The sequence below is a fragment of the Thermobia domestica genome, chromosome 13 (genome assembly GCF_964235325.1).
Source record: "Thermobia domestica chromosome 13, izTheDome1.hap1.1, whole genome shotgun sequence".
Taxonomy (NCBI): domain Eukaryota; kingdom Metazoa; phylum Arthropoda; class Insecta; order Zygentoma; family Lepismatidae; genus Thermobia; species Thermobia domestica.
Genome location: NC_137466.1, coordinates 170,458,907 through 170,485,930, shown reverse-complemented (window position 1 = coordinate 170,485,930; position 27,024 = coordinate 170,458,907). Strand labels below are relative to the sequence as shown.

General features: G+C 33.6%; 1 protein-coding gene across 1 annotated transcript in view; it reads right to left on the bottom strand.

Annotated features, from left to right (window-relative positions):
* LOC145668744 (lysozyme-like) overlaps positions 1-26,238 on the bottom strand; it is a 37,859-nt gene extending 11,621 nt beyond the window's left edge. Inside the window, exon 1 of the mRNA XM_081736875.1 lies at positions 25,948-26,238. Coding sequence (XP_081593001.1) covers positions 25,948-26,047 — 100 coding nt within the window. The 5' untranslated portion in view covers positions 26,048-26,238. The remainder of the gene's footprint in view (positions 1-25,947) is intronic.
* Positions 26,239-27,024: the final 786 nt, after the last annotated feature.

Sequence of the window (27,024 nt, the reverse complement as noted above, 5' to 3'; positions counted from 1 at the left end):
TTTTCCTCTCTCTCTACGAGAGGAGGTCTAATCAACTCTTTATTTGTTCTCATTTTCTTCCTTTGCCTTGAAATGTGTGGCTAAAATCATCGATGATCCAGGTGTGTTGTCTATGAACGGAGAGTTATCCATATCTGTACTATTTAGGGTTATCATATTATCCTTTCGTTTAGTTATTGCTAGAACGCTAAAAAATCACCCATTTTCCTGACTGCGACAAAAGCTTGTTTTTCTTGAACTATATAAAAAAAATTACAGTTAAGCTTAACCTTTTTGTATTTATATTTCTTCTGCTCCCTTCCTGACATTGCCAACTACAGGGTGGCCCAAAAGTAGGTATACACCCCTGCATTGATCAAATATAACATTCTACCTTATAGGTTTATTTGCTTCGGTTGTTCCGAGCTTCAGATATAAATGAAGAGACATTAACAACAAATAAATAAAAAAAACTAAGTCTACCTGATGGGTAACAATAAGAAATGATATAAAAAGCAATGAGTTGATCAGTACAAGACTGTATACCTACTTTTGAGCCTCCCTGTATAATGATGAGGCCAGTACTCGTATTATTGAAAGGAAATCCCACGTCCTACGATTATGCTTATTAGGCTAAGAGAGGTGAGGTGAGGTGATTTTGAGTTTTACGTCCCGTTCAGCAGCGAGGCTATATGAGACGTGGACCTACTGATTAACGTGGAATCCGAACCACATGAGCTCCCGCCGGGAATCGAACCCAGGTCTCCCACGCCAAAGGCGCGTACGCTAACCGCTTAGCCACGAAGGAGCTCTATTAGGCTAAGAGAGACGGATGGTTTAGACAAGTGGATGATGTAAGAATTTGTAGAATGGGAATGTGGGAGGAAACGGGATACCCGAGAAAATCCACGGATATGATGTTATCCACCATAAATTTACTTGGTCAGGGATCCCACGCACAAAAAAGTAAGAGCTCTACCAATGAGCTACCGTGCCCCGCCCAAAGTATATTGTTGAACATGACAGTCTGAAATTTTCTGCTTGATATAGAGGAGTCGTTTCTTCATTGTTGCAGTACACATGTAGACATTGCATTATGTAGATATTAACAAAATATTCTTTCTATTTGCTATGAATATTAAAATAATATGAATAATGGGGTCGCAGTGGCCTAGTATAGAGCACTCTTCTCTGGTACATAGGGTCCCTAGTTCGATCCCAACCCATTCTAAGTGAGCTTCCTGGTGGACAAACACAATGTGCGTAGTTTTTTTGTTTGTTTCCGTTTCCTCCCACTTTCATCATTCCACCATTATTACCATTATCATTAATCTCATCATACCTTCTCGTTTAGTTCCGGTGGATAATATAATAAGGGCCTTAAACTTAAAAAAAAAAAGATTAAATTATAAATGGTTAATTCTTAATGCAAATTCAAAGAGACACACTTCAGTTAAATGTTCAGAGAACAAAGATAAATTAACTTGAATATTAACACTAAAAGTGATATTTGTATAGCTTGAAGCACATACATCTACACGCTACTACATTCTATCGTACCTAAGACATGTTTCTTAAAGAAAGTAATGACAAAAAATATGAGAATTATGTCACAAAATTTTCCCTTTTTCAAAATGTAAAAAGATAACAAGACTAGTATTACTACTGCTATTTACTAATATTGCCTGCCTATATCCAAATATGATAAGTAAGGAATATAGAGCTTTCAAAAGAGAGGTGTTCAGCTTTATATGAATATGTCTATATATTTACTCAAAAAAAAAAAAAAAAAAAAAACATAATACCACACAGTTTACAGTTCCTTCACAAATAGGGCAGTGTTTTTCTTCTTAACACCGAGCATTGGCCATTGGCCACCACTCTTCAAATATATTATAGACAAAATTTTTGAAAATTTGCTTTATTTTTTAATTATGAAATTTGCTTTATTTTTTAAATTAAGATTTTGAGTTTAACGCCCCGTTCAGCAACTAGGCTCTATCAGACGTGGACCAACTGATTCATGTGGAATACGAACCACATGATCTCCCGTCAGGAATCTAACCCAGATCTCCCATTCCAAAGGCGCGTATGCTAACCGCTTAGCCACGAATGAGCTCTTTAATTATAAAAGGTTTTCGGTTAAGGAGGTAATCAAAGTTTCTCCAGAAGTATGAATTCACGTGATAGGAAGTTGCAAATATCATTCATAGAGCTTTCTTAATCTACAGTTCAGAAAGTAAGGTTCTATTCCAAGCAAAGAAAAAATCTAATACGAATTCTCAGCATAAGTTACTAGATATTTATGATGTCACTGGAGGGAAATGTGCACTTTAAAATTCAGTATGGGTGTATACAACTGATACACAGGATTTTGAGGCGGCTGTAATGCCTTTGCTAAGTAACTGTTCTCAGCAAATGAAAGGTTTCGGTGACCACTGGCGAGAGGTATAGTTATTAGTTCCTCAATGGCCGTATTCACCACGCTTGCTAGTGTGTTATTAATAACCATGGTATATAGAGAAAGATAATCATGATGGTGTTTCTATTTCCGCATTGTTACGTCCATTCAACTAGTTCTGTAATACCGCCTCAGTGTTATTTTCACACCGCTCAACATCGGCTTCGTGCCAAATCGGTAACGCCAGGCTTGTGTTAACCACAACACTGGGTTCTTCACTAAAATGGTAGTCATGCTGGGACTGGCCTGTGTGAAAATTGAGTTGCTTAACACCACTATTCTTTGTTGCGTAACCCGAAATGACCTATGCAGCCCCAAAATCCTTTTTCTGCTTCCCACTTGGCGGAAATTGTGCTAGTATTACATTTTTTTTTTTTTTTTTTTTTAAGTTTGTAACAAGTGTTCATGAAAGAAAGATTTGTGATTATCTTGTCCAAGCCTATCAAAGACCTCTTGAGCGTGAGTAATAATAGTTTCATAATAATTACTTTGAAAACAGGCAAGCGAAACTTTAATATAAAACTGATATTCTTCGCTACTTAACAGCAGACGACATGCCAGACATACTATATTGCGTGCGAGGATCGCGTAACAGAAATACTAGGAAGTGTTACATCAACGTTATTTGGGAAGTAACAATTATAGATTTTTTTTTTTTTTTTTTTTTTTTTTTGATAAAGGTTACATGTATGTGCTTCTTAGAATGACAATACTATGACGCAATAAAAGAGAATGTCATCTATGCTGAAAGGTAAGGGCGGAACTGAATGCCCCTCACTGTGTTTTAATTGTCCTCTAAATGAGTAATACAATGCGTGTCTTACGCGCACGTTCTAAATTCAAGGGCGACAGAACTTTCTGCTCTTTTACTAAATAGTTCAAAATCGGGAAATTGATCTTATTCCATTCCGTTTTTATATCAACGGGATTACAGTAAACTGTAAGATCCGAAAATAAACTTTATTATATACTAGCTGGATTGCCCGTTCTTCGTACGAGAAAAATAAGTTTGTGGAGAATATTTGAAGCCTTTCGCCCCTTTGGATACGTATTTCAATCAAAGATTAATTATAAAAACCAACAAAATATTCTATTTTAAAAATAAATTTAAAGCCTCTCGATTCCCTTAGAATGCTCCCTTTATTCAAAGTAAATAGATAAAAACCCAACTTGAGGTAGGGAGTATGTTCCAAAATTCACTTGAAACGGTTCAACCATTCTCCTGAGATGCGATCACAAAAAAGAGATAACGTTGAATTCACTGACAAGAAAAAAATATAGAAAATGCTTTCTCTCCTTAAAACTAGAATTTTCAAAAACGGGCCCATTTACTGTTAGTGAAGACTTTTACACACTGAATTCCATCTTCCTAGCTTGAGTAGGGACATCATTTGGGAAGGGCAGGCCTTGAGTTTCAGAAAATCATGCGTTTTAATGAATTGTAAACTAATATCCTAATAATAAAAAATAAATGAAAATCCTATGTCAGTGAATAATCTCCCCTTTCCTCCCTAGGGCTCAGCTCATGCAGCTATTGTTCGTGGCAGTGTAAGAAAACAGAAAACATTAACGTTCTTGAATTTTTTTTTTTTTTTTTTTTTGTAATGTTTCATAGTCAGATGCGATACGCATGTTATCTGAAATGAATATGCTACTAGGCCTATTTATTTTACATGGTCACGGTTATTTTAGAATATTAAAAGAGTTAGATAACTGAAATTCCCATGCAAATGTGAATGAAATGTTAGACGTGTAAAGCAAACAAAGTATACAATATAGTGTCCTTCAACGCCGTAAATTGAAGGTCATGTACGCACTCCATAAATTTAAGTATTTCCAGAACTTGGCACCGGGTTCTTGTTTTAAGCTGATGGAAAGCAGATAAGCTAATTGTACTTTTTTACATATTTTACAAAGAAATTAGAATAAAGAGATGTGGAAAGAATATGTTTTCCATTTTCATTCGTTGCTATTTTTCCCTTGTTTCTGAGCTTTATTCGAAGTAATTGTATCCCCGTGCTGTTGTTTCGTATTATTTTTACGTCTTCTTGAGATCATTAAATGAACGAATCCAGAAGAAAGATGTAGCTATTTTCAAGGATTATGAGACATAAATCATAACATCATTTCCATCATCTCCATCATCATTAGAATAGCTAATATGTAGGTATGCGAAGCCAATATCTACCCAGCCAACATATTCACGATTTTTTTTTTTTTTTAATAGTATAACATACACAGAAGAAAGATATGTTTAAGTTACATATGAATAGTGGTCAAGAAGCCGTACGACCTATGGAGCAAGCAGTCTTTTCAACGAACTTAAAAAGTGCGTTACTGAATTCTCTATGTCTGTGCGTCTGTCTGTTATTTGCGATTTTTCAATTTTGAGCTCTACATTCGATAGAGCATCAAAAACTATCTGAGAAAGTGATGGAATTTTTCGCGTCACTCTTATGGGGCGTTTACACTTGGTCGATTTAGTCGCACGGCTAAATCGACTCGTTGCATTTGCGACTAAATCGAAGCAACTAGGCCGAATCAGGTCGATGGATGTGTTCAATTGTTTCGACCGAAATTGAATGCTGCTTGCCGACTCGCTCTCCTCTGGTCGATTCGAAATCGACTGGCAATTTTAAAGATGTCCAAGCAAGCAGTAATTGGTACAATTTGCGGTGTTATAGCAGAAGAAAATAGAACGTCTTTCAATTCAGTTGCCAGTTGATTAGTCACCTTCGATCAACAAGCGATTAAATTGAAGTCCAGTTTACACGGTCGATTAAGTTGAAAGTGACGTCAATTCAACTGAATCGAACGCAAATCGACTAAGTGTAAACGCCCCATTACTATTCCCGAGATTTAAGAAGCCGTATCTCGGGAATCATAAGTTATAGAGAGATGATATTTGTGTTAATCAATGTCTAAGAGGATGGTGAATATTTTGGTGCCAAATAGTAACCGATGGCTACTGTACAACTGGCTACTGGTTTTATATATGAACATAGTAATAAGGATTACAGACATATTCTCACGATATTTTGACTAAATCTGTAAGGCCCACTAAACACTATAGGATAGATCATAGGAAATCTCTTACGATTTGTTCTAGAGTCAAAATCTAAACGTGTATGCCATCAGATCGCATATCAGTGTTCTGATCGATTCTATGAGATTTCTCTTATTTAGAGCAAGCTCTATTTCGAAAAGAAAATTCGTAAGATTTCGATTTAAGTGACATCAAGTGAGAGAAAGTGAAAACAAAACAAGTGAAAACAAACTACTTATGCGGTATGTTTTGCTAATTTATCTTCTGATCGCGCAGGTTTACTTCTGGTGCACCACTCGAAATAATAGTTGAACAATTATAATTTGTCACTAATTTCCTTATTATTATTTCCTAACTGATTAGCGTTGAGTGATATGAAAATATCTCCTATGGCATAGATAAAAATTCAAGGAGACCATCATAAACAATTATTGAAAAACTACAATTGTTTTACGATTTGCCTATAAATACGGCGTCAGGATGTATAGTATAAAAATTATAGTGCAAAAACACAAACCAACCTGTCCTAGGTAGCCACTGAAAAGCACGAATTCTATCTAACCGAGTCACAGCAGGGCGTAGCGGAGGCCCGAACGTTAGCGGGGACGCGTCCGAAGAAAGCAAGCGCGTCAGCGAAGATGGTGAAAACGAGTAGGTTTTGGCAATGAAATGAGTTTAAATAGCACTTGTCATGGTATCAAGCTAGTAGCGCTCCACTTGTAAACATAAATTGCAGCTTCTGTAAACTGAGTAGAAATACACCGGTGGTGGAAAATAGTATCACCGGTCGTCTTTTATATGCACTCACTTAGGTAAATGTTTCACTGAAGGGGTCCAGGAGAACCTTAAAAAATACAAAATTTTCAAGAGAAATGGAAGATGCAAGTACTTAGACCTAACACAACCTAACCAAATCTAACCTAATGAAAATAAACTATCCTAATAGTAATAGAATAAAGCGAAATTCTATCATTTTTTGAAAATTATGCTGTACCCCTATACTAATATAATCTAACATAACATAACCAGACTAACCTGAAATAACCTAAACAAATGTGAACAGAAACTATCGAAATTGTGACATTTTTTAAAAAAAATAGCTGAACCCCTTCTGCTAAACATTGTTCGATACTTATTTTATCCGTATTAAAACATTTATAATGATTTTACACTAGTAAAACTACACTTGTAAACGTAAAATATAGGTGTATAACTTTGTATTTAATTCTATTGCTTGCAGAAATTTGTTCTTTATAAATTTCTCTCTTCATGCAAAGTATTGAATTTTACCTATAAACCTTCTAAAATGTGGTGCGCCAAAAGTACACCAGCACCCTTCTTATTTTTATGCTTTTTTAAAAAGAGGTATCCAATTTAACAACATAACGCCTGGTATTAATATTAGTAAGATGTGCAGTGTAATTAGCATAGGAATTCATCAATCTTGTACTTTTATTAAGTAGTACTATTTCATAATATTGGAAAACGTCATTCGGTCAGACAGGAAAACTCCTCACAAAACTCCTCATGTGTATGACACAAAATGATAGGATTTCGTACGAGATATGTCATAACATTTTTCCGAAGATAAATCCTAAGATATTTCCTAGGATTTATCTCGTAGTGTAAAGCTGACCTAAGAGTTTATTTTATTGAATGCCTCAAAAATACATCAGGTGAATTATTGCTCTTTTTCCTTGACACATACATGGAATTGGACTGGCACTGTAGAGGTACAAAAAAATCAGGTTATAGTGAGTACATTTCGGTTTACAGATTTTTACCTTAGGGTTTATTAGTATTATACAATAGAATGAGTGTTGTACTAAGAATTGTTTTAAACTCTTTGAAATTATAGGTATTTTTCAGATTTTTTAAGATAAGGAGACATACTATTCGTAGTCATTTACGGCTATCTGTGTATATTTTTTAAACAAAGAATTGTGCTGTGGTTTGTATAAATTAATTTGTTTCGTGTAGTGTATTCATGAATATTACAAGTTTAAGTAAGAATCATTTTTAGCTTTTGTGCTTATTACAGAGATGTCTGATTAGGCTCTAACCTTCTTCTGTAAAGTAAATAATTCACTACATTTTTTTTAAAGAATAGACTCAAAACATTATTCCATCCTTAAGAATTAAATAAATGGAACTAAAAAAACAAAGTTAACGCTCTACCACCGTTTATTTTGGTCGTAATAATCTTATTGTATAGCATAATCTATTTAGTTTAAAAAAAAAAGTATGCCTATTCGAGATAAGAGGTTACATATTTCAGGATGTGATACTTCATGAGTAAACAGGATGTTGTTTTAAGATATAATTAGATTATTTCGGGATCAAACAATGATTGCAGGAAAGCTGTGGGTTTTGTTTCCTCTTGAGCTTCAGTATCTAGTTTAACCTACATATAATAATAATAATAATAATAATAATAATAATAATAATAATAATTATTATTATTATTATTATTATTATTATTATTATTATTATTATTATTATTATTATTATTATTATTATTATTATTATTATTATTATTATTATTATTATAAGTGTATATTTTATCTGTTCCTAAGATTTGTCCTTAGAAAAAATTACTAAGGTCGTTTGGAATAGAAATGAATGATTTAGCCTGAGATTAAACTCGTGACTCAAAAATTCTTTTGTGAAAATAATAATTATAGAAGACCGTACTAATAAGTATGTTACAATATGCACAAATATTATTACAATGCATAAAGATATTTGGACTCTGAAATCAAACTTAATGAAGAATTAATAATTTCTAAACAACCGAGTTAAATGCGAATCTCTAATATTTACCTGCTTTATTTACAGGAATAGATTGAGATGATTTGAAGGAGTAAAATGGTTGTAAAACATTATACAATACATAAAAATTTGCAGATGGTTTAGAAAGTATTTTTTGCATCATCCCTTCAGAAATATTTCGGCAGGAAGTAGGTCCTGGGAGTCCGGATAGCCTCCCTACTAAGCAGAAACCCTGACTTTTCTATATATTTTGGTATAATTTTAGGTGTAATTTTAAAAATTTTAAGATAATTTATCCTCATAATGAATTTGGACCGCCCCCCGAAATAAATTCCTGCGTACGTGGCTACACTTTGGCATACAGTACATTACAAAAGATTTGTTGTCTGTTTTACAAAAGGTACTAGTCTTGTATATTAGTGTACTCCCGTTTTTTATTTCAATTGTATGCATAACTAGTGATGGTGTGGATTGTTGAAACGAGTACTCCTCTCTCTCACACTAATTTCAAGTTGAACTATAGGAGTAAATTCCTAATGTCCGACAAAACATACACAATGTTCTATGAAAATCTGAGTATGTTTAATGAGAATTCAGGAAAATGTGTTATATACTCGTAAAATTGGAGAGAACGCGATCCGTTGTTGACTCATTTCAACTCTAAGCAATACTATACAGACTATTGGCAATTGTCAATAAATAAATAAATAAAATAAAAATAAAATACCATATTCGACAAAAGTGTATTTTTTATGAAAATTATAATATAAATTCATTTAAATCTTCGGGGGAGGGGATTAAATTAGTTCTGATATTTTATTTACTTCAACCACAAGAGTAGGAATTATGTGAAAACCTCAACAAACACACAATCATATTGTGTTGAAATCGAATAATATTTACGAAAGTTATTACAGAACACACACACATATATATATATATATATATATATATATATATATATATATATATATATATATATATATATATATATATATATATATATATATGTATATATATACGGAGGTTTACTCTCGTTTTCAATTGATCTTAAACCCAAGTTGGGGAAATTATTGTGAAGCCTTAAAAACTATAGACACATTCAATAAAAATCTAATATTGTTTACGAAATTTGTTTTGGATTATATTTTTTAATTGGAATGGGGGAGGCTGAGTCACACAGACGGGAGCGATGAGAGAGAAAGAAAATTATGAAGTCAGTGAGAAGTTTGACAAAAATCTGTCAGCAGCTTCATACATACTGACAACGTGTATGATGACGATATTTTGTCGTCTACGGAACACAGTTAATCTGTCCGGGTTACAAAACCCTTCGGGTCTGACTGCTTCGTGGTCATAGGTCACAAAATTAATGATCCGTTCCATCTCTGCCATATATATCTGCTTTACAACGTGGAACAAGGCTGAGCTGGTAACAAGTAGACCTACATTTACATTAAGTCAGTTGTAACTTGACCATTTTGTACAATGGCGATACATTATTTCTGAGCGAAGAGACCCAACTGCAGGGGTGGACTGGCTATGTAAAAATGGCGCGGTCATATACTCTGGGAGGGCGCCGTCCATCCGAGGCTTTCGCTTGTATGGAATACCCCCTCCTAATAAAAGAAAGTACCGGGGGGCTTCCCCCGGGGAAATTAGTACACTAAAAGCAACAAAATATTAAGTAGCTATTGCAGTTAATTACGATAGAATTATACAAATTCAATATTTTCATAAACAAACAAAGTGACTTTGAGTACTAAATATATTAGGCCTATATAAATCTGCACACTTTAACTGAGACTACAAAAATCACACCAGTTGTTCAAATTCTTAGGCTACATTTGTTAACAGCCTAATTATAACTGAAGATTTGAGTTAAATGAAATGAAATGAAATTTTCGAGTTTTACGTCCCACGGTGATGAAGGTTAGGCTAAAGGAGACGGTGATGATGAGAGATGAATGAAAATGACGGAATGAAGAAAGTGGGAGGAAACGGGAAAACCACGAGGAAACCCACGCACATGGTGTTTGTCCACCATAAAGTAGATTTGAGTTAAGTTTGGGGCTTATGCTATTTTTCATACTTCTGTCCTTTTAAAGCTATGTTCATCATAACATTAACTTATTTTTCATCTATTTTTAAAATTGTTAATATAAAGTATACATGAAACATTTACTAAAATTAACAAAAGTAAATTTAGAATTATATAGCTACCTAGCGAAAAGAGTAATTCAAAAACAAAACTGGAAAATGAAAGTGAAGTCACTGCTTTATGCTTGAAGAAGCCTTCGCATCTCCTTGCTTTTCTCACACATTTTGTCAATAAGATTGTTGTCGATTTTGGTCAGGATGTCTCTTTCTGAGTTCATCAAGAACAATGATTCCAGATGTTCATCGGTAAGTCTTGAACGGAGTCTTGTTTTTATGTAACCCCACTAGCGCCCCTAACGGCGGGAATGGGAGGGAGAGACATGTAAAAATGATCCAAAATGACCGAGATTAGAGTCAAATCAATATATTTCGAAGTCGCTGAGATCATTAATGGTACCACCAAAGCCTAGAACAGAAACGGCAAGGTTGTAGGCCGAGTAAAGACGGAATCTGGGGGCGGAGCAGTGGGGGAGGGAGGGTTGATATATAAAAATCATCCAAAATGACCGATATTAGAGTCAAATGTATAAATTTCAAGGTCCCTCAGATATTATAATGACATTCCCAAAGCCTAAAACAGAAAGAGCGAGGCCGCACTCCGAGCAAATACCGGGGTCTGGGGTGGAGCCCTAGCTGGCCAAAGGCTAGCGAATTTATAAAATAATTATGTAGTTTTGTTTTCTTTTTTTAAAAAATGTGTTCAAAGAGGATCTGTGAGCCTTCCCGAGGTTAAGACGGGTCTTAGCCCCTCCCGAGGAGGGCGCAAAGGCACTGATGTGAGGAGGGCGCAGCGGCCATCGGACCGGTACTTGATTATGGCCAGTCCACCCCTGCCCAACTGGTATAGTTTTCAGTGTCTTTTAAGTAAACAAATTCCTCTCTGGGCCTTAAGAAACTGTAGGTATTGTAGTTAGTCGTTCGTTATGAAATTATTAATTAAAACATTTATAACGTTAGCATGTTCGTGATCTTATGACTGTTTTACACATGTACAAATACGAGTCTCTGTTGAAAATTGAATAAAGAAGGCAATGAAATAATGATCTCGTGCCATTGTATTGTTACAGCCATCAGCTATATCTTGGAAAAGCAAGTTGTTTCACAGACAGAGATTCATTAGTCGAAACTGCATAAAATGACCGCAAGATCTTTAGAAGAGGCGTTGGCTTTTGCTATGAGAAGTTGAGAACCAGTCACGAAAAAGTGAACGCCATTAATAACCTACATTTCGTGGTTTACTAAAGAACATTATCTTTTAAAATGTAAGGATAATAGACAGCTGAGGAAGACATAATTTTAAAATGGAAATCCAAAGAATACAAAAGGTTATAAGATAAATGTTTAAATTATGCTTTTCTTCCGGGGCTTTAGTTGTCACTTCAGCTATATTTACTTTTTTTTCTTTTTACTTTCTTTTTAGTTTGGTATGATGTCTAAATAAGGAAATAATGTGTTTTTTGCATTAATGAATACTCTTGCAGTTCTTTTCTTTTCTTTCTTTCTTTCTTTTAGCAACGTCGTTCTATGTGAATGCAAATTTACATTGTAACATCTTTCAATTAGAAAGTAGTTTCTACTGACCATTCTACACATGGAGAACAACAAAAGCATTCTTATAGTACTCTGCTACCTACTTAGTACATACCAGGATGACTGTATAGAAGTATCCACCGATCTGTTCAGGTCGTTCCTTGCTATGTCCTCGAAGTATGTGATCTGTGTGGGCATATTATATTAAAAATGAACTGATCCATCAGTTTCAATACGTTTTTATTGACGTTGGAAGCAAGTCATTTTCCACACTTGACCGCAATCAATTCTACTGTAAATTATTTGCAAAAGAAAAGTGAGTAGGAAAGTACTTTGATCGGCCACTGACTATGTTAAAAGGTTCTAGAATGTACTGTATATGATTTCAGATTTCTGGTGTCAGCATGAACCAGACAAACTATGTGTATCGTATAGATCATGCAAAACATTTAGCTCTAAGAGAATCTTGTCATCTCTATAATTTGATGAGTTTTCGTATAATAGCATTCAGTCCACTGCTAGCTAACTGTGACTACGTGTGTAGGTATTAATGTGTAAATGTTAATATCAAACCTACACAAAGTGTAAAAGTGATTAGATATAAGTACCAGGCGCGTATGCTAACCGCGTAGCCATAAGGGAGTTCAGCACAGCAAATACGTCTACCTCCTTCATGATAAAAAGCAACTTAGTAACACAAGGCAAGGACTTGGAAACAAGCCCGATACCTAAACATCAAACTGTCGAATACTTGTTGTTGTTATTTCTTTTCAATCATGCATAAATATTTCTTTAAATTTATTTTCAGTATTTGTTTTTTTTTAAATTAATATTTTACTTTTTAACATATCGTTCAGCTATTTTCTATCGATATCAATACCGAAAGGAAAGTGAGCATTCTCTACAGTGTTACACTCGCGATTCAATTTGCCTATTATACTGTAATTAGTGTATTGATGGTCAAGGGTGCTGCATCAGGAGCACGTGGTCATCAACTTTCTCTTGGGAAGCGTTTAGTTCAGGAATTTGTTTGTCCATGTTACAAATGGAAAGCAGAGTTTGTATTTCATGGTTAGGATATTTTAACTTTACTTTCGACGTGAACAGTTTCTGATTAACAATTCTGAAAAACTACACATAATGCTCATTAAAATTGTTATCACAGATTATTTATATTTGAAATTCGTAAGTGCAACTAGTGTGTAACGGTATTGAAGAAAAAATGTTCCTTTCTTGATTCTTAAGCAAATCTTTATTATAAGTACACACTGCAGTTTCTTAACGTTTAACTTCCATTGATTTAGCCACTCTCTATTATGAGTGTACAGTGAAATCACTTAACATGTAATAACTTACTTTAACCTTCATTGATTTAGCCAATCTTTATTATAAATAAGCACAGCAGTTACTTAACGTTTAACAAGTTAACGTTCAACTTTCATTGATTTTAACCAATCTTTGTTAATACACTGCATTTACTTAACGGTTGACAAATTATCGTTCAACTTTCATTGATTTTAGCCAATCTATTATAAGTATGTAATGCATTTATTTAAGTGGCCCCGCGTTGCGTAGTCGCTAACGCTCTCGCCTTCGGTGCGAGCGGTACCGGGTTCGACTCCCGGTGGGGGCACTCGATAGAAAAAGTGTAAAAGGCTTTTTCAGGCCAGCCATCCTGAGTGAATTTTCATACACACCAGGCAAATGCCGGGGAGGTACCTAAAATATAGGTCCCTGGTCGCTTCCTTTCTTCCATTTCCCCGGATAGTGTGTTCACCGAAGGACCTCATCCCTCAAACATGGCGGACTAACATGTTCATAGATGCCGAAAGCCCAGAAATCTAAATCTTAAATTCCCCTGTATTTAGAGTCTACTTAATGTTTGATACGTTAACATTGAACTGTCATGGAATTTAGCCAATTATTATTATAAGTATGCATTTCATTTACTTAACATTTAGCAAGCTAACGTTGAATTTCTATTGATTTTAGCTAATCTTTATTATAAGTTTTCACTACGTTTAATAACAGGTTTATATTCTATGTATTTTTGTTTTTCAATATATATATATATATATATATAAATCCACGGGGTACCAGATACGATTCCCAGTGAAAGAACCATGAAAAGTTTTGAACGCATTATTGTAGTGCAAAATCCACCTTAAACTGCATATCATCGTCTCATATAGCCTCGGTGCTGAAAAGAGACTAATAAACTTCAGTAAATATAGATAAATCGAGAATCAAAGGTCTAAACATCATAATGGGCCTACATTTATATGTGTACTAAGCTCCTCAAGGTCTAGCAACATGCCAAATTAGATCAAAATTGGATGAGTTTCATCGATCGTTTAGATTGTTTTTGAATGTTTGATTAAATAATACCTTAATGATGCACGTTTAATGACCCATAACTCGAAAACCAAAGTCCTGCATAGAATAGAATTGTATATGTTTATGATACCGGTACTAAGAATTCACCAAGATCTATCATTATATCAAGTTTCATCGATCGTGAATGATATACCTATGTCTATCTATCTATTGCGATTGATTGCAAAGAAAGAATGAAAGGAGACAATTAACATTTAACTTGGATAAAATTTTTATAATGATGGTAGTAACTTTAGTGTATCGATGTATTTTCATTATCACATATATTTTTAAGTATATTCTTATATACTGTCTCCGACGTTCCAAAAAACATCTATATGGCAGATATTCTTTCAATTGCGTTGTAGGAAGCACTCATCCTCTACATAGAAAACTTAGCGAGGATATTTATTCTTGCCTTTTTTGCAGTAAAATGTACCATTATTTTCTACGCGGGTTTTACCTTAAGGACATACAATTGAACCTTCGAAGTGAGATCGGGGACAGTCATTTTACCAGTAATATTGTATATCTATATATCTATATCTATATCTATATCTATCTATCTATCTATCTATCTATCTATATATATATATATATATATATATATATATATATATATATATATATATATATATATATATATATATATATATATATATATATATATATATCCGTATGTTCTCTCCATTGTTTTAAAGTGTACATATTGAAGTTTTGTACAGTTTCTGAATCTTTGAAGTAATGTTGAAGTAACCAACCTTCTTTTGAAATTCTGACCGAATGATCTGATTACGAATCTTCCTTCTCCTAAATAAGTAATCTCCCGACACATCACTGTTGGCTTTACATTGTTTTTTTTTCAAACTACAAAGGAAATTTTATTAAATTCCCATAAGAAGAATCAAAATATTTCAAAATCAGAAAAAAAAGAAGTGACCATCAATAGATTTCATTGAGATGAAGAGAATTGTATGAATGAATGTAAATCCTCATGCTCAGTTTTCGAGAAAATCGAGTTTTTTTTTTTTTTTGTAAACTTAAAAGTTGATGCTCTATGATAATGATTTGCTTATTGTTTATTAGATACATTGAACATATACAGTATGCCGCTTATTAACATTTATAGGAATTACAACTTTGTGTATTGTTATAATTTAAAAAAAAAATGATTTAATAGAACCTAAAAATACCATCGAACCATTGTTTAAAAATTGCATTTTTCTGTTGTGATTTTCCTTCTAAAACATTGCTGGTTTGTATGTAGGAAGATAGTTCGTAGAGTACTTTCACATAGAACTCCATATATACAACTTAGCTTTTATGTTTGTCATTTAACAAACAAAGAGAGTTTCATAAAATATTTGCTTGTTGGATAGTATCTTCGTGCCTCATCAAAGCAGATATATGTGCCTTTTCTATATATGGCACGGTACGAATGGGTTTGGCTCAAGAAATGGCACCCTTCTGAGAATTTATCAGCTTACAAGTAGGAAGTTCTAGGACTACATTTTCTTCTTTCTTATCCCACACGCAAATTGCGACTTAACAGTAATCATGAAAGCATCCGGCTTAAATTAAATGTGACAACTAAAAACATGTAACATTCTTTTTCAGTATTCATAGTAGCTAAGCCAATAACTAGCTTCGTTTCTATTAATTACAACTAAAAGGTAGTATAAAAAATCATTTCTTGTCTTGTAGGAGGTGCTGATTCCGAGAGAAGGAAAATTAATTTGCTGTCTTAATTTTCTAGCTCCCAGCAAGAAGAATTATTCTGTGAAACATTATAGGATGAATATACGTGGTTATTTTTCTTTCTCTTTCTTTCTTTTTTTTCTTTTTTTTTTACAACCGTTAATGAAGCAAGAATCGCCGAAATAGATCAGATCAGTGTTAGTTCCAGGCATGTTTTTTGGGGGGTACTGCCCCCCGAGCACTGAGAGTGACCCCGGAGGAGACCAAAATAATACGTCTATAATATAATAATAAATAGAATAAAACCGTATGAAAATAAGATGTGGCCCCAGGAAGATATTTTTTTTCTGAAAGAAACCATGGATCAGATACATGAAGTTGTTTTAACCAAAGATTGGTTAACTAAAATTTTCTGATTAATAATAATCACACCATCACACCATTTTTTTTGTGCAAATTAAAACTATATATAGTAGTTAGTGATTGATCTGCTTAACGAACAAAATTGGAGCACTTATTTTAATAATAATAATAATAATAATAATAATAATAATAATAATAATAATAATAATAATAATAATAATAATAATAATAATAAACGTTGTGAGTTGCCACAATTTTCCTCAGCGTTCTCTTCGGTTGTGACATAATGATGAAATATTAGTCTATGATGTAAGTATTGGTGTAACTAAATACGAAACGTGAATCAAAAGATACGAATCTGGTAGTCGAAATTTGAATATGTTATTTTTCTGTTGAATATAAATTTAGCTTTTCAGTTGCACTTTTTTAAGGTTAAAGATAAAGTTGCGGTTGGCTGGAAATGTGAAGGTTATAGATTATTTCAGACGTTTTCCGAGTGCTGACAAATTTTTTGTGGAACTTGATGACTAAATGTACATTTGTTTAAGTACCTGATAACGCATGTTGAACCCAAACCACGCTTGTATTGTAAATGCTAGATTTTTCTAAACTGTTGCACACTTTCGCCAATATAACTTTGTTTCTATCAGACACATTATCTAGTCTGATGATAATATAGATATAATTATCTAGTCTATCAAAAAAGTGCATGTGTGATGATAGTGTAGATATAGTTAACTAGTCTATAGAAAAAGTTGTCTGATGATAATCTAGATATAGTTATCTACTATAGAAAAAGTGTGTCTGATGATAATCTAGGTATAGTTATCTAGTCTATAGAAAAAGTGTGTCTGATGATAGTCTAGGTATAGTTATCTAGTCTATAGAAAAAGTATCTGATGATAGTCTAGATATATAGTAGTTACCTAGTCTATAGAAAAAGTGTGTCTGATGATAGTCTAGGTATAGTTACCTAATCTATAGAAAAAGTGTGTCTGATGAAAGCAACGACATATTGCCGAAACTGTTATACACAGATTAGCAACAATAAATGATTGGTTCAGTTAGATTTTTTTTAAAGTTATGAAAGTTAGTTTCAGACTCTACCCGCTGGTATAGTGGCTAGCGCGTTTACCTTTGGTGCACGTGGTTCCGGGTTCGATTTCCATTAAATGGGAGAGCACAAAACATTAATATCATAGCCATTCACTCTCATTAATCATCCTTCTCCTCTAGTTTAAAAGGAATAACAATATGGTGTTAAACTTTAAAAAAAAATCATTTTATGTAATTCAAAAGCTAGACTAAGCAATATTCGATATTTTATGTATACTTTTCCAAAATTTGGGATCTGCTTCTGCACCACAGTTTTCGTTACCACTTTAAATTATAGAGTTTATTATGATTACTAACACATTAGATGGATCACAAGAACATTTTTGTGAGTTAAGATTATTTAACGCAGCAATATTACTGTCACACGTAAGAGAATTCGAAGGGGAAATATTATTTCAAAAACTTTCAAATAAAGGAAGACATCTTGCTATTGATAAGTTGTACCATTGAATACCTAACTCCGCATCAGATTTTTGTTTGCATGATGACACGCTCAGGATACAATGCACTCAAGTGTTACGTTGGCTGCAGTATAGCTTTGTTTAACAACTACGTTCTTCTGATTTATTATTATTATTATTATTATTATTATTATTATTATTATTATTATTATTATTATTATTATTATTATTATTATTATTATTATCTCCTAAGAAGATGATTAATGAAGAATTTCGAGGGAAAAAGAACATCTTTCGGTCTCTGTAATGAACTTCAGGAATGAAAGAATGCTTGTGAGGTCTTACAAAAGTAAAAGTAACATCTTTTACATGCAGAAATTTGATAGTATCATACTATATTACTACCATTCCTCGAGCGTATAGTCAACAAGGATGTTTAGAGGCAAAACTAAATTAAGAAGAGTCCCTAATAAAAGCAAATCATAACGAGAAATTTGTGATTGTAATGCAGCAAACACACAAATCGCCAGAGGTATCAGAGTTTGCTGCTAAGTCTAACTTACGACGGTTAGTATGGACCGTTCCAAGATAAACGAACAAATAGTAGGGCGGGTCTTCTTTCATATACGTATGTTTTAAAACACCCACAATCAAAGAACATAATGAAACGGTATAGTTGAAGAACAAAAGATCATGGGTACAGTTAGCGAAAGGCTCTCCACAGAACAAATGGTTTGCTAATGTGGCAATGGGTGGTTACTATTTTCTGATTTTTAGACGATTTCTCTTTGTCTTACTTCAAAGAGGTTTCACGAAAAAAAAAAAAAAAAATCAAACCTGGAAATGTGTGTGTCAAAGACAAAAACGGACAAACCATTCTGTTCTGTGGTCATAGTCATACGTTTCAATTTTTTTTTTTAATATGTGGATGTTAATGCGTAACATATGCCATTTAAATGAAAGGTAAGAGCCATTGCACTAAGCTTTCTCACTCCTATTTCTTTAATTAATTTGCATCATGGTGCAATTAGTACGAAATATGAATAAATTTATGACAGTTTTCTGAAAACTTATCCGAAGAAAACTCGCCCCAACAATAAACTACTTTTTTTTTTCTTAAACGAGAACTGACTTACGCCATACTGTAAGGTTATTAATAAAATATTTATGAAATACAGACAAAATCGTTAAAAAAATAATAAAAAAGAAAAAATACATGGATACAATTTTGATCACTACAAGTTTAGATGACATACGATTGAACAAACAATTCTTCATAGCAGATATATGAGTTGCATCACGAAGGTGGAAAATATATGCATTTAAACAGATTTTTACGATAATCTGAAATTTAATTAATAATCTCGTAAAGCTATAGAAACGCTACAGAAGATAAAATGTTATTCTGTATTTACATAAGTATTAAAATATAACACATAACATTAATATGTATAATAAACAACTCGTTCAAACCTTCTTATTTGCGTATGTAATTTATTAACACTACCCCCAACCATAACACTACCCTTATAACACACGTATAGAAAGGGATAGCGTGCTAGAAATGATTCTTAGTTTTCCGCGTCAGTGCAAATTAAACTGAACTAACGGTACTTTCAGAGGTCAGAGGTCAGGGCTAGATCGTTCCTGTTTCCTCATGCCATTACATGGAAATGAAATGGACATAATTACTGTAATTTCCGTTTCTATATGCGTATAATAATTTAAGAATTGTTTCAACGTCTGCAGACAGCTAGAGAAGCACTTGTATTTTTAATCAAAACATCAAACCACTTTCACGATCTTTCTGCTTGAACTTAAGACTATTTACTATGGTGTAATGTTCAATTATGCATAAAAGATCATAATTTTGTAGTTAATTTAAGATAAATTGTTATGGTTCCAGATATCATATCCGATAGCACATAAAAACAAGCTAAACCTGCCATCTCTTCTGCTGCAGGAAATCCCTGCCAGGTTATTATTCCCAACCATTGTTATTTTTATATTTTACAGTAGAAGCATTTATGCAAGCATATATGTAGTTTATATAAGCGTTTCTCAACCTATGGTCCACGGACTGCAAGTGGTCCATGAAGTCCTCTTGGATTGAACATTGCTCAAAGAAAAGACAATAAATATAACCAAGTGATTTGCGAATCACACTCTATGCTTGAAAACTCTACAACAGATATAGATTATACGAATATATTATATGACTTTTATAGATTTATTATTATAAAATATTTTTGATAGCTTTCAATTATTGATACGGAACTAATATCCATTTTCTTCTATTAATTTGAACAGAATTTTTTAAAATAATTAATACTTTTTAAAACATAAATATAGTGGTATATGCTCAAAACATTTAAAAAAATAAATTAAATAAAATAAAATATACTTTCGAAGTGAACAAAAGTAGGATGGTCCGTAGAACATTCTCACCGATAAAAGTGGTCCTCACTTGAAAGTTTGAGAAATGCCTACCTATATTATTAATTATATGTTTAAGTCTCCTTATTTTTCTCAAAAAGAAGTCACCACGGCAAATACATCCTTCTGAGCTTGCGGAGAGATAGAAAGAATTTGGAAACCAAGCTTACAGAGTAAGAGCAGTAATTTGTATGTAGTGAAATACTGAGTTTCATTCTCTGTGCCAGGTCATTGTAACTGACAAAGACCATATAATTACAAGGTTAAAGTACCCATATAAAGAATGTTTTTTTTTTTTTTAAAAAAAGCATACAAATTATATATCCCAGAAAAACTCTCGAAGAATTGAAGTTAAATATCTAGGTCAGGGTCGGATACAGGTTTTTCTGCGGGGGGGTGGGTGCACCAATTACTACCAGTACATTTGAATTGAATTGGAATTTTTTAAATGCCTTTAAGCACCTGTGGTGTGAATGAGGAAATGCTCTGGAAATGTTAAGTGTCTATGCTCGGTGAATCCTTTTCTTTCAACTTTTAGAAAATTGATTTAAATTATCGATTTTGCAAAATTTCCCTTTGTTTTAAACCCAAACGGAAACAAACCCAAACGGACAGCAGAAATTTTCGGAACGTGTTGCTATTTTCACTGCTGGCTTCTCAGTTTAGGTAGTGTATATTTACAACGAAGAAGGGTGCACGTGCACCTTTGCACCCTTCTAAATCCGGCCCCGATCTAGGTCAATTTTGCAAAATGCACAGTGAAGTTGTAGATAGTTGTATTTTCCTAGATAGTGTGCTTTGTAAAATTCAGTCGCACTCTATGTATTTTCAGAATGGGTAAAAGTATGAAAGACTGCTAAAATACTTTATTCATACACTTAATATTCCATTTTCCATTTATGTAGCTATGTTGTTCTGCAAAATTTCTCCCCATGTCTGAATTCAGTTTTTCGAGAGCTTTTCATCATTATACTTCGTGGACTTTTGAATTCTCTTGAAGATTGTTAGACTTGAACAGACGTAATTTTCATGAAAATTATCTAACGTGAATTTCTGCACTTCATCTAGAACTAGTAAATAGATAAATATAATATAATATAATTTTTGATGCTTGCTTTTGTCAGATGCTATCTGATTTTTATCCACCTTAGTCATTGTTATCGAATATATTCAATATGTGTTCGGCAAACAATATTCTACTGAAGATAAATTTTCTTACTTATTTTGTTTTAACTCAAGTTACTACCTTGTAGGCTGTTCGAGACAGTTATTGATGTAAGTGAAGCTACTACTAGGGCAACCCTCCCCCCCACACACACACACAGAGAGAGAGAGAGACAGAGGGAGAAGAAATAGTCGTCCATTAATTTTTTTGTCAAATTCAATGCACGGATAGCACTTCCCACCGACGTGAGTCTCATTACGTTGATACCGCACAAAGATACTTGTGGAAGGACCTATGTTATGACCTCCACCTCCAGGATTTGAAAGTCCTGAGTTCAATCCTAGATTCTGGGCTTTCTTTTTCTGATGGCAAGATCCACTAAAATCACTAGGCACGTTAATTTTGCCTAACTACTCGGAATTGACCATCGGATCCCAATTTAAGCTAACTTCCAGTTGGGTTTACGCATTCTTATTCTAAATATGAGTGTAAGTTATTTAGAAGCTGTTCTGATCAACTCAACCTTTTCAGTTGTAAAAATAAATCTCGAAATTCGGTACAGACAAAGAATAATATAGGTTTGATTGGAGCCTTTCCCCTATCCATTTGAGGATTTAGGAAAAGTGCAGGAGGAAATCGGAAATCGCCCAACGACACATAAAGAAATAGTTTCATATGACATATCAGTGTTCAAATTCTCCATTTGGTGTACTCACATGAACTTCAATCAGGAAACAGAATTCCCGGTGTCACAGCAGGCCCACAAACGCAAAATATATGGTATTTTGAAACAAAGTGCATGATGACCTACTACTGTATACAACGATCGAAGAAAAGCTTGGGGAGATTCGATTCCATCATAGTTCCTATATAGAAGCCCATCTGACCACATATACCCACTGTAACATTTCCACTAAATAGAGATTCTGAAGGCTAAGTAAATACATAGTTCTATATGTATATTCGAAACTATAAATTTTTCTGTAGAATTTCATATATTAATACAACATTTTGAGAGATAAATGTCTAGGACAAATTATAGTGAATACGAGTATATTGCTCCAGATTGAATTGATTTTAAAATATGAGAGATTAACTTTAGAGAGTCGAGATCGTTAGAATTTGTCGTATTAAAAGAAATGTCCGTCTTTCGTACGAAAAGAGTAAGGTTTAATTAATATAAGGCCAGAAACTTGAATAATGTAGAATAGCCCCTTCTCTCCACTTTTAGGAGCAGAATTTTCGGAAACCCTGAAACATATAATCCCTTATTTTTAATTAAGAGCTTAAATACCGAATTCCTCACCTCCACTTTAAGCTAGTCCTCACACTGTACATTTTCTGAATTAATATTATAAAATTTGAATATTACAGATAAGAAATATAATTTGCTTAAAAGCTGAAACATGTATTCCTTGTTTTTAATTGGCAATATGAGAATACTCATATTGGACATTTTCTGAATAAAGAAACGAAAACTGAAATATTATAGATATTACTCTCCTTTCCCTCTCTCAAGGAGCGGAACCTTTAAAAACGCTTAATCAAATGCCTGTTATTTTTAACTAAAAGTTTGTATATGAGGCGTTGGATGGCAAACTGATGTAACTTTTTTTTTTTTTTCAAAGATGAGATTAAGTTATTTCCATGAACTTGAAACCATAACCTGTTGGATGGCAAAGTTGTGTATCTCAGAGTTTTAAAAAAAGGACAAGATATGGTGGCATAAAGAACGTCGTAAATTCGAATTCACGATGGCCCTGCACAGCAAAGTGGCGTAAGTCAGACAATATTCGAGAAGAATCACATTACAAAGGGCTTCGAGCCATTAGCAAGCAAAAGAAGAAAGAGGTAATTGACTTGTAGCCATTTATACCACCTATCCATCATCACTACTTGTCTTTAAAGGACAGTGACCATCATGGGGATAATGATGATGACGTGTACTGTGACAATAATGGTGATGCATAATGTTCCAGTATGCCTTCTTTATTCATGTTTCTGTTTACATTGATGTTGCCACTTTGTTTTTATGACTTAATTTTACGTTCATTTACTGAGGTGCATTGTTTTCGTCAACATGCTGTTCTGTTAACTGTTACACAACGAGTTGGATGGCTAACCGGCGTAAGTCAATATTACTTGTCATTTTAGATACTGATTTGTTTACTAGAGTAAAAACAGATAATTCTATAAACATATGAATTTATACCTACATAACGAGTCTTCACAGATACATAGGGATAAAAATCTATAATACTTGTAGAATTTCCTCTATTTATTTTATAATATGTATATCAGTATTTAGGAATGACCAGTACCACTTTTCCTTCCAACCCCTCAATTATGTAGACTACTACTATTTTACTGAAAATACAAGAACTCTGTGTATATATTCTGACACTCTGCACTTTCCGAGTTGGCAACATAAAGGATTCACAACAGAACTTTGTACTTTTTTGTCCGATTTTTCTATATCGATTCTAATAAAAATGTCAATATCTTAAAATGTCTTAAAAGAGACTTACACCACTTTGCTATCCAACGCTTCATATATCCCTAACTTAAGAAATTCTCACATTGGTCATTTTCTATATAATAAAGAAATTCGGAAATTTGAGCATTATAGAAAATTTTCTCCCTTTACGAGTTGAATTGTCGAAAACGCTGATGAACCATGTATTGACTTATTTTTAATTAGGAGTTTATGTACTGAGCTTTATCTCCCTACTTGCAAAGAGTCGTGAGATAGTCTACTATTGGCGAAAATTTGAATCTCCCTTTAGAATATGCATGCTTCCCTTTCTTACGTGACAAGAGGAGTTTCCCATCCAAATTCCATGTTACTAGCTATAACGGTATAGCCTGGACATTTGATGAGTGAGTCTATACTCTTTCATATAATAGTATAGATTAGTGGTTCTCAACCAATGTGTCGCGACACACTGATGTGTCACGCAGTTCCCTAAGGTGTGTCGTGAAATTTTAGAATTTAAAAATCATGAAGAATTTAATAATAATTAATTAGAATCAAGACAGATTGTATCAATTAACACCTCCAGCGCAGCGGTAGCAATAATGCTTAGTGCTATATAAAGTCATTATAAAAGCTAATTGGTTTCACTATTAAAATAGATATTATTATTATTATTATTTATAGTAAAAGTATCAAACAAGTGTGTTCAGTGGTGCCGTCAGCCAAAAAAGAATGAGAACCACTGGTATAGGTTTAATCACTTTCGTATTATGAATTATGAATTTTATTTGCAGAATGGAAAAATAGAACATTCTGTATTTGGAATGTAAAAAAAAAAAAAAAAAAAATGCTGGATTATTTTATATGTAGCCCCAATGTGTGAGTATTTAAGTACTTCGTCCAAAGCTGCTGTAGGCAGATGTTAACGTTCTTGCCTTGTGTGTGAGCCCGGATTCGATTCCAAGTGAAAATACGTGATATTCAAGTCATAGTTCAACAGTAGATCCATGTCTCATGTAAAATAACTTCGATGATAAAATGCAATGTGATAAATTGAAACACACAAACTAAGTCTCTAAACTAACGGTCCTCAACCATTGTGTATCTTAGGGTGTGTAGGCAAAATTTTATAATTTAAAAATAATGAAGCATTTAGTAATAATTAGTTAAAATCAACTTTGAGACAGATTGTACCACTCAACCTCCAGCGGCGGCAATAATGCTTAGTACCACATACAGTCATTATATTATAAAATATTATGGGGTTACACCATTATAATTTATATTATTATTGTTAATAATAATAATAATAATAATAATAATAATAATAATAATAATAATAATAATAATAATAATAATAATAATATCAAACTAGTGTGTCGCGATGTCCTGGGAGTAAAATGTATCGTCAATCAAAAAAGGTTGACAACCAATGCTCTAATCTTACACAACCGTTGCTAACCTACACCAAGTTCGAAAAAGATGACTCAAGCTAGGAAAGAAGTTGCTGCTGTGATTCTGTGCTCGATTTCTTATGGAAGGCCAATTTACACCAATCTAGGAAAAAAAAAAAATCATCGAATTTTCAAACGGGAAAACGAACGATGGAATTAGAGAGGAATTTCGAAGTAAACGAAGAATTTCAAGAAAGATTATGTCACTCATATAGGTTGGAATCGAACCAGGGATCTTTCACACCGGATGAGCTAATTCAGTACCACAGATATTTCGTTTAAAATTAAGCAGGCATTGCGAATTTCTGCTCTATTTATTGTTGCAGTCTTTTCCTGAGCACTATACACTACCATTTATCATTGCCGAACAACGAGATGCCGGAAGGATGTATGTCATCTGCGCGTGCCGCTAAATAAAATCCCGTAATTTAAACTTCATACACTTATTTCATGCAAATTAAAAGATCGTGACATACTGTACGGCGAGAAGAAAGAAAAGGAAAAAAAATCTCACCTTTGGCGGCAACTGTCAAGATGGCAAGAAGAAGACTCACACACACCGACTTCATGATTTTAAGAGTAGGCACTGTCTGGGAGGTGTGTTCGCAACACATACTTATATAGCTTCCCCTACTTCTTCTGGCCTTGCCCACTTTCCCTCACCATGGTCGACGGACTCCAGTAACCACGTGCTTTGTGCCTTTATGTTATATGCCGGATAATAACGCCGAGTGACGTAGCATGAAAGAGAATTCTGAACTAAAACCGTATTTTGTTCTTTTTTTTCTCCTGTGAACTGTTGTGATGAGTCTTGACTCAACTGAGCCTACGTACACGAATATTGTTTAATCATAACACGCGCGCTCAGGCGGACGTCGCCGATTGCATCAATGAGAACTCAAAATGGCACGGTCCTTTTCCTAATGACGTCATAACTAGTACGAAAGTCAGCTCCAGGAAAGAAGGAAGATTTTTTTTTGTTCTTGCGTGAATTGCGGATGAATTTGGCAGAAGATTTACCCGAGATATATTCACTTGATAATGTGGTTTTCTTTGAATCTTTTTTGGGATTTCTCTCCTTTTATTGTTCTTGCAACTGAGAATCTCTCATGACTACTACATTATCATATCTATGTAAGAGCTACCGTAACCACACATTCAAGTGATTTATATCGTCGTTAAATATCTTGTCCTTTAAAAAAATATATTTATAATAAGCAGGAACTTCTGCGGAACACATATAAACTTCCTGTACTTCGTTTTGATGCATTTCACTTCTAAAATTATCTAAGGATAACGCTAGTTATGAAAGTTATTCATACCACAGCGTCAGTGCTTTAATAATATCATATAAGTTGAAAATCGAAATCCTTTGGTTTTTACAATTTTAGTGGTGGACCTAAGACGATTCCCTAAGGTACTCCATTATGGACTTTTCATACGCATTTTCTACTGTTTGGTTCTATTTCTGAATAGGATGTGATCCTATCTTGCCTTTTACCTTGCCTTCTTGAAGAAGTTCATTATACAGGGTGGCCCAAAAGTACGTATATACTGCATTGATCTAGTGTAACATTCTAGTTTATGGGTT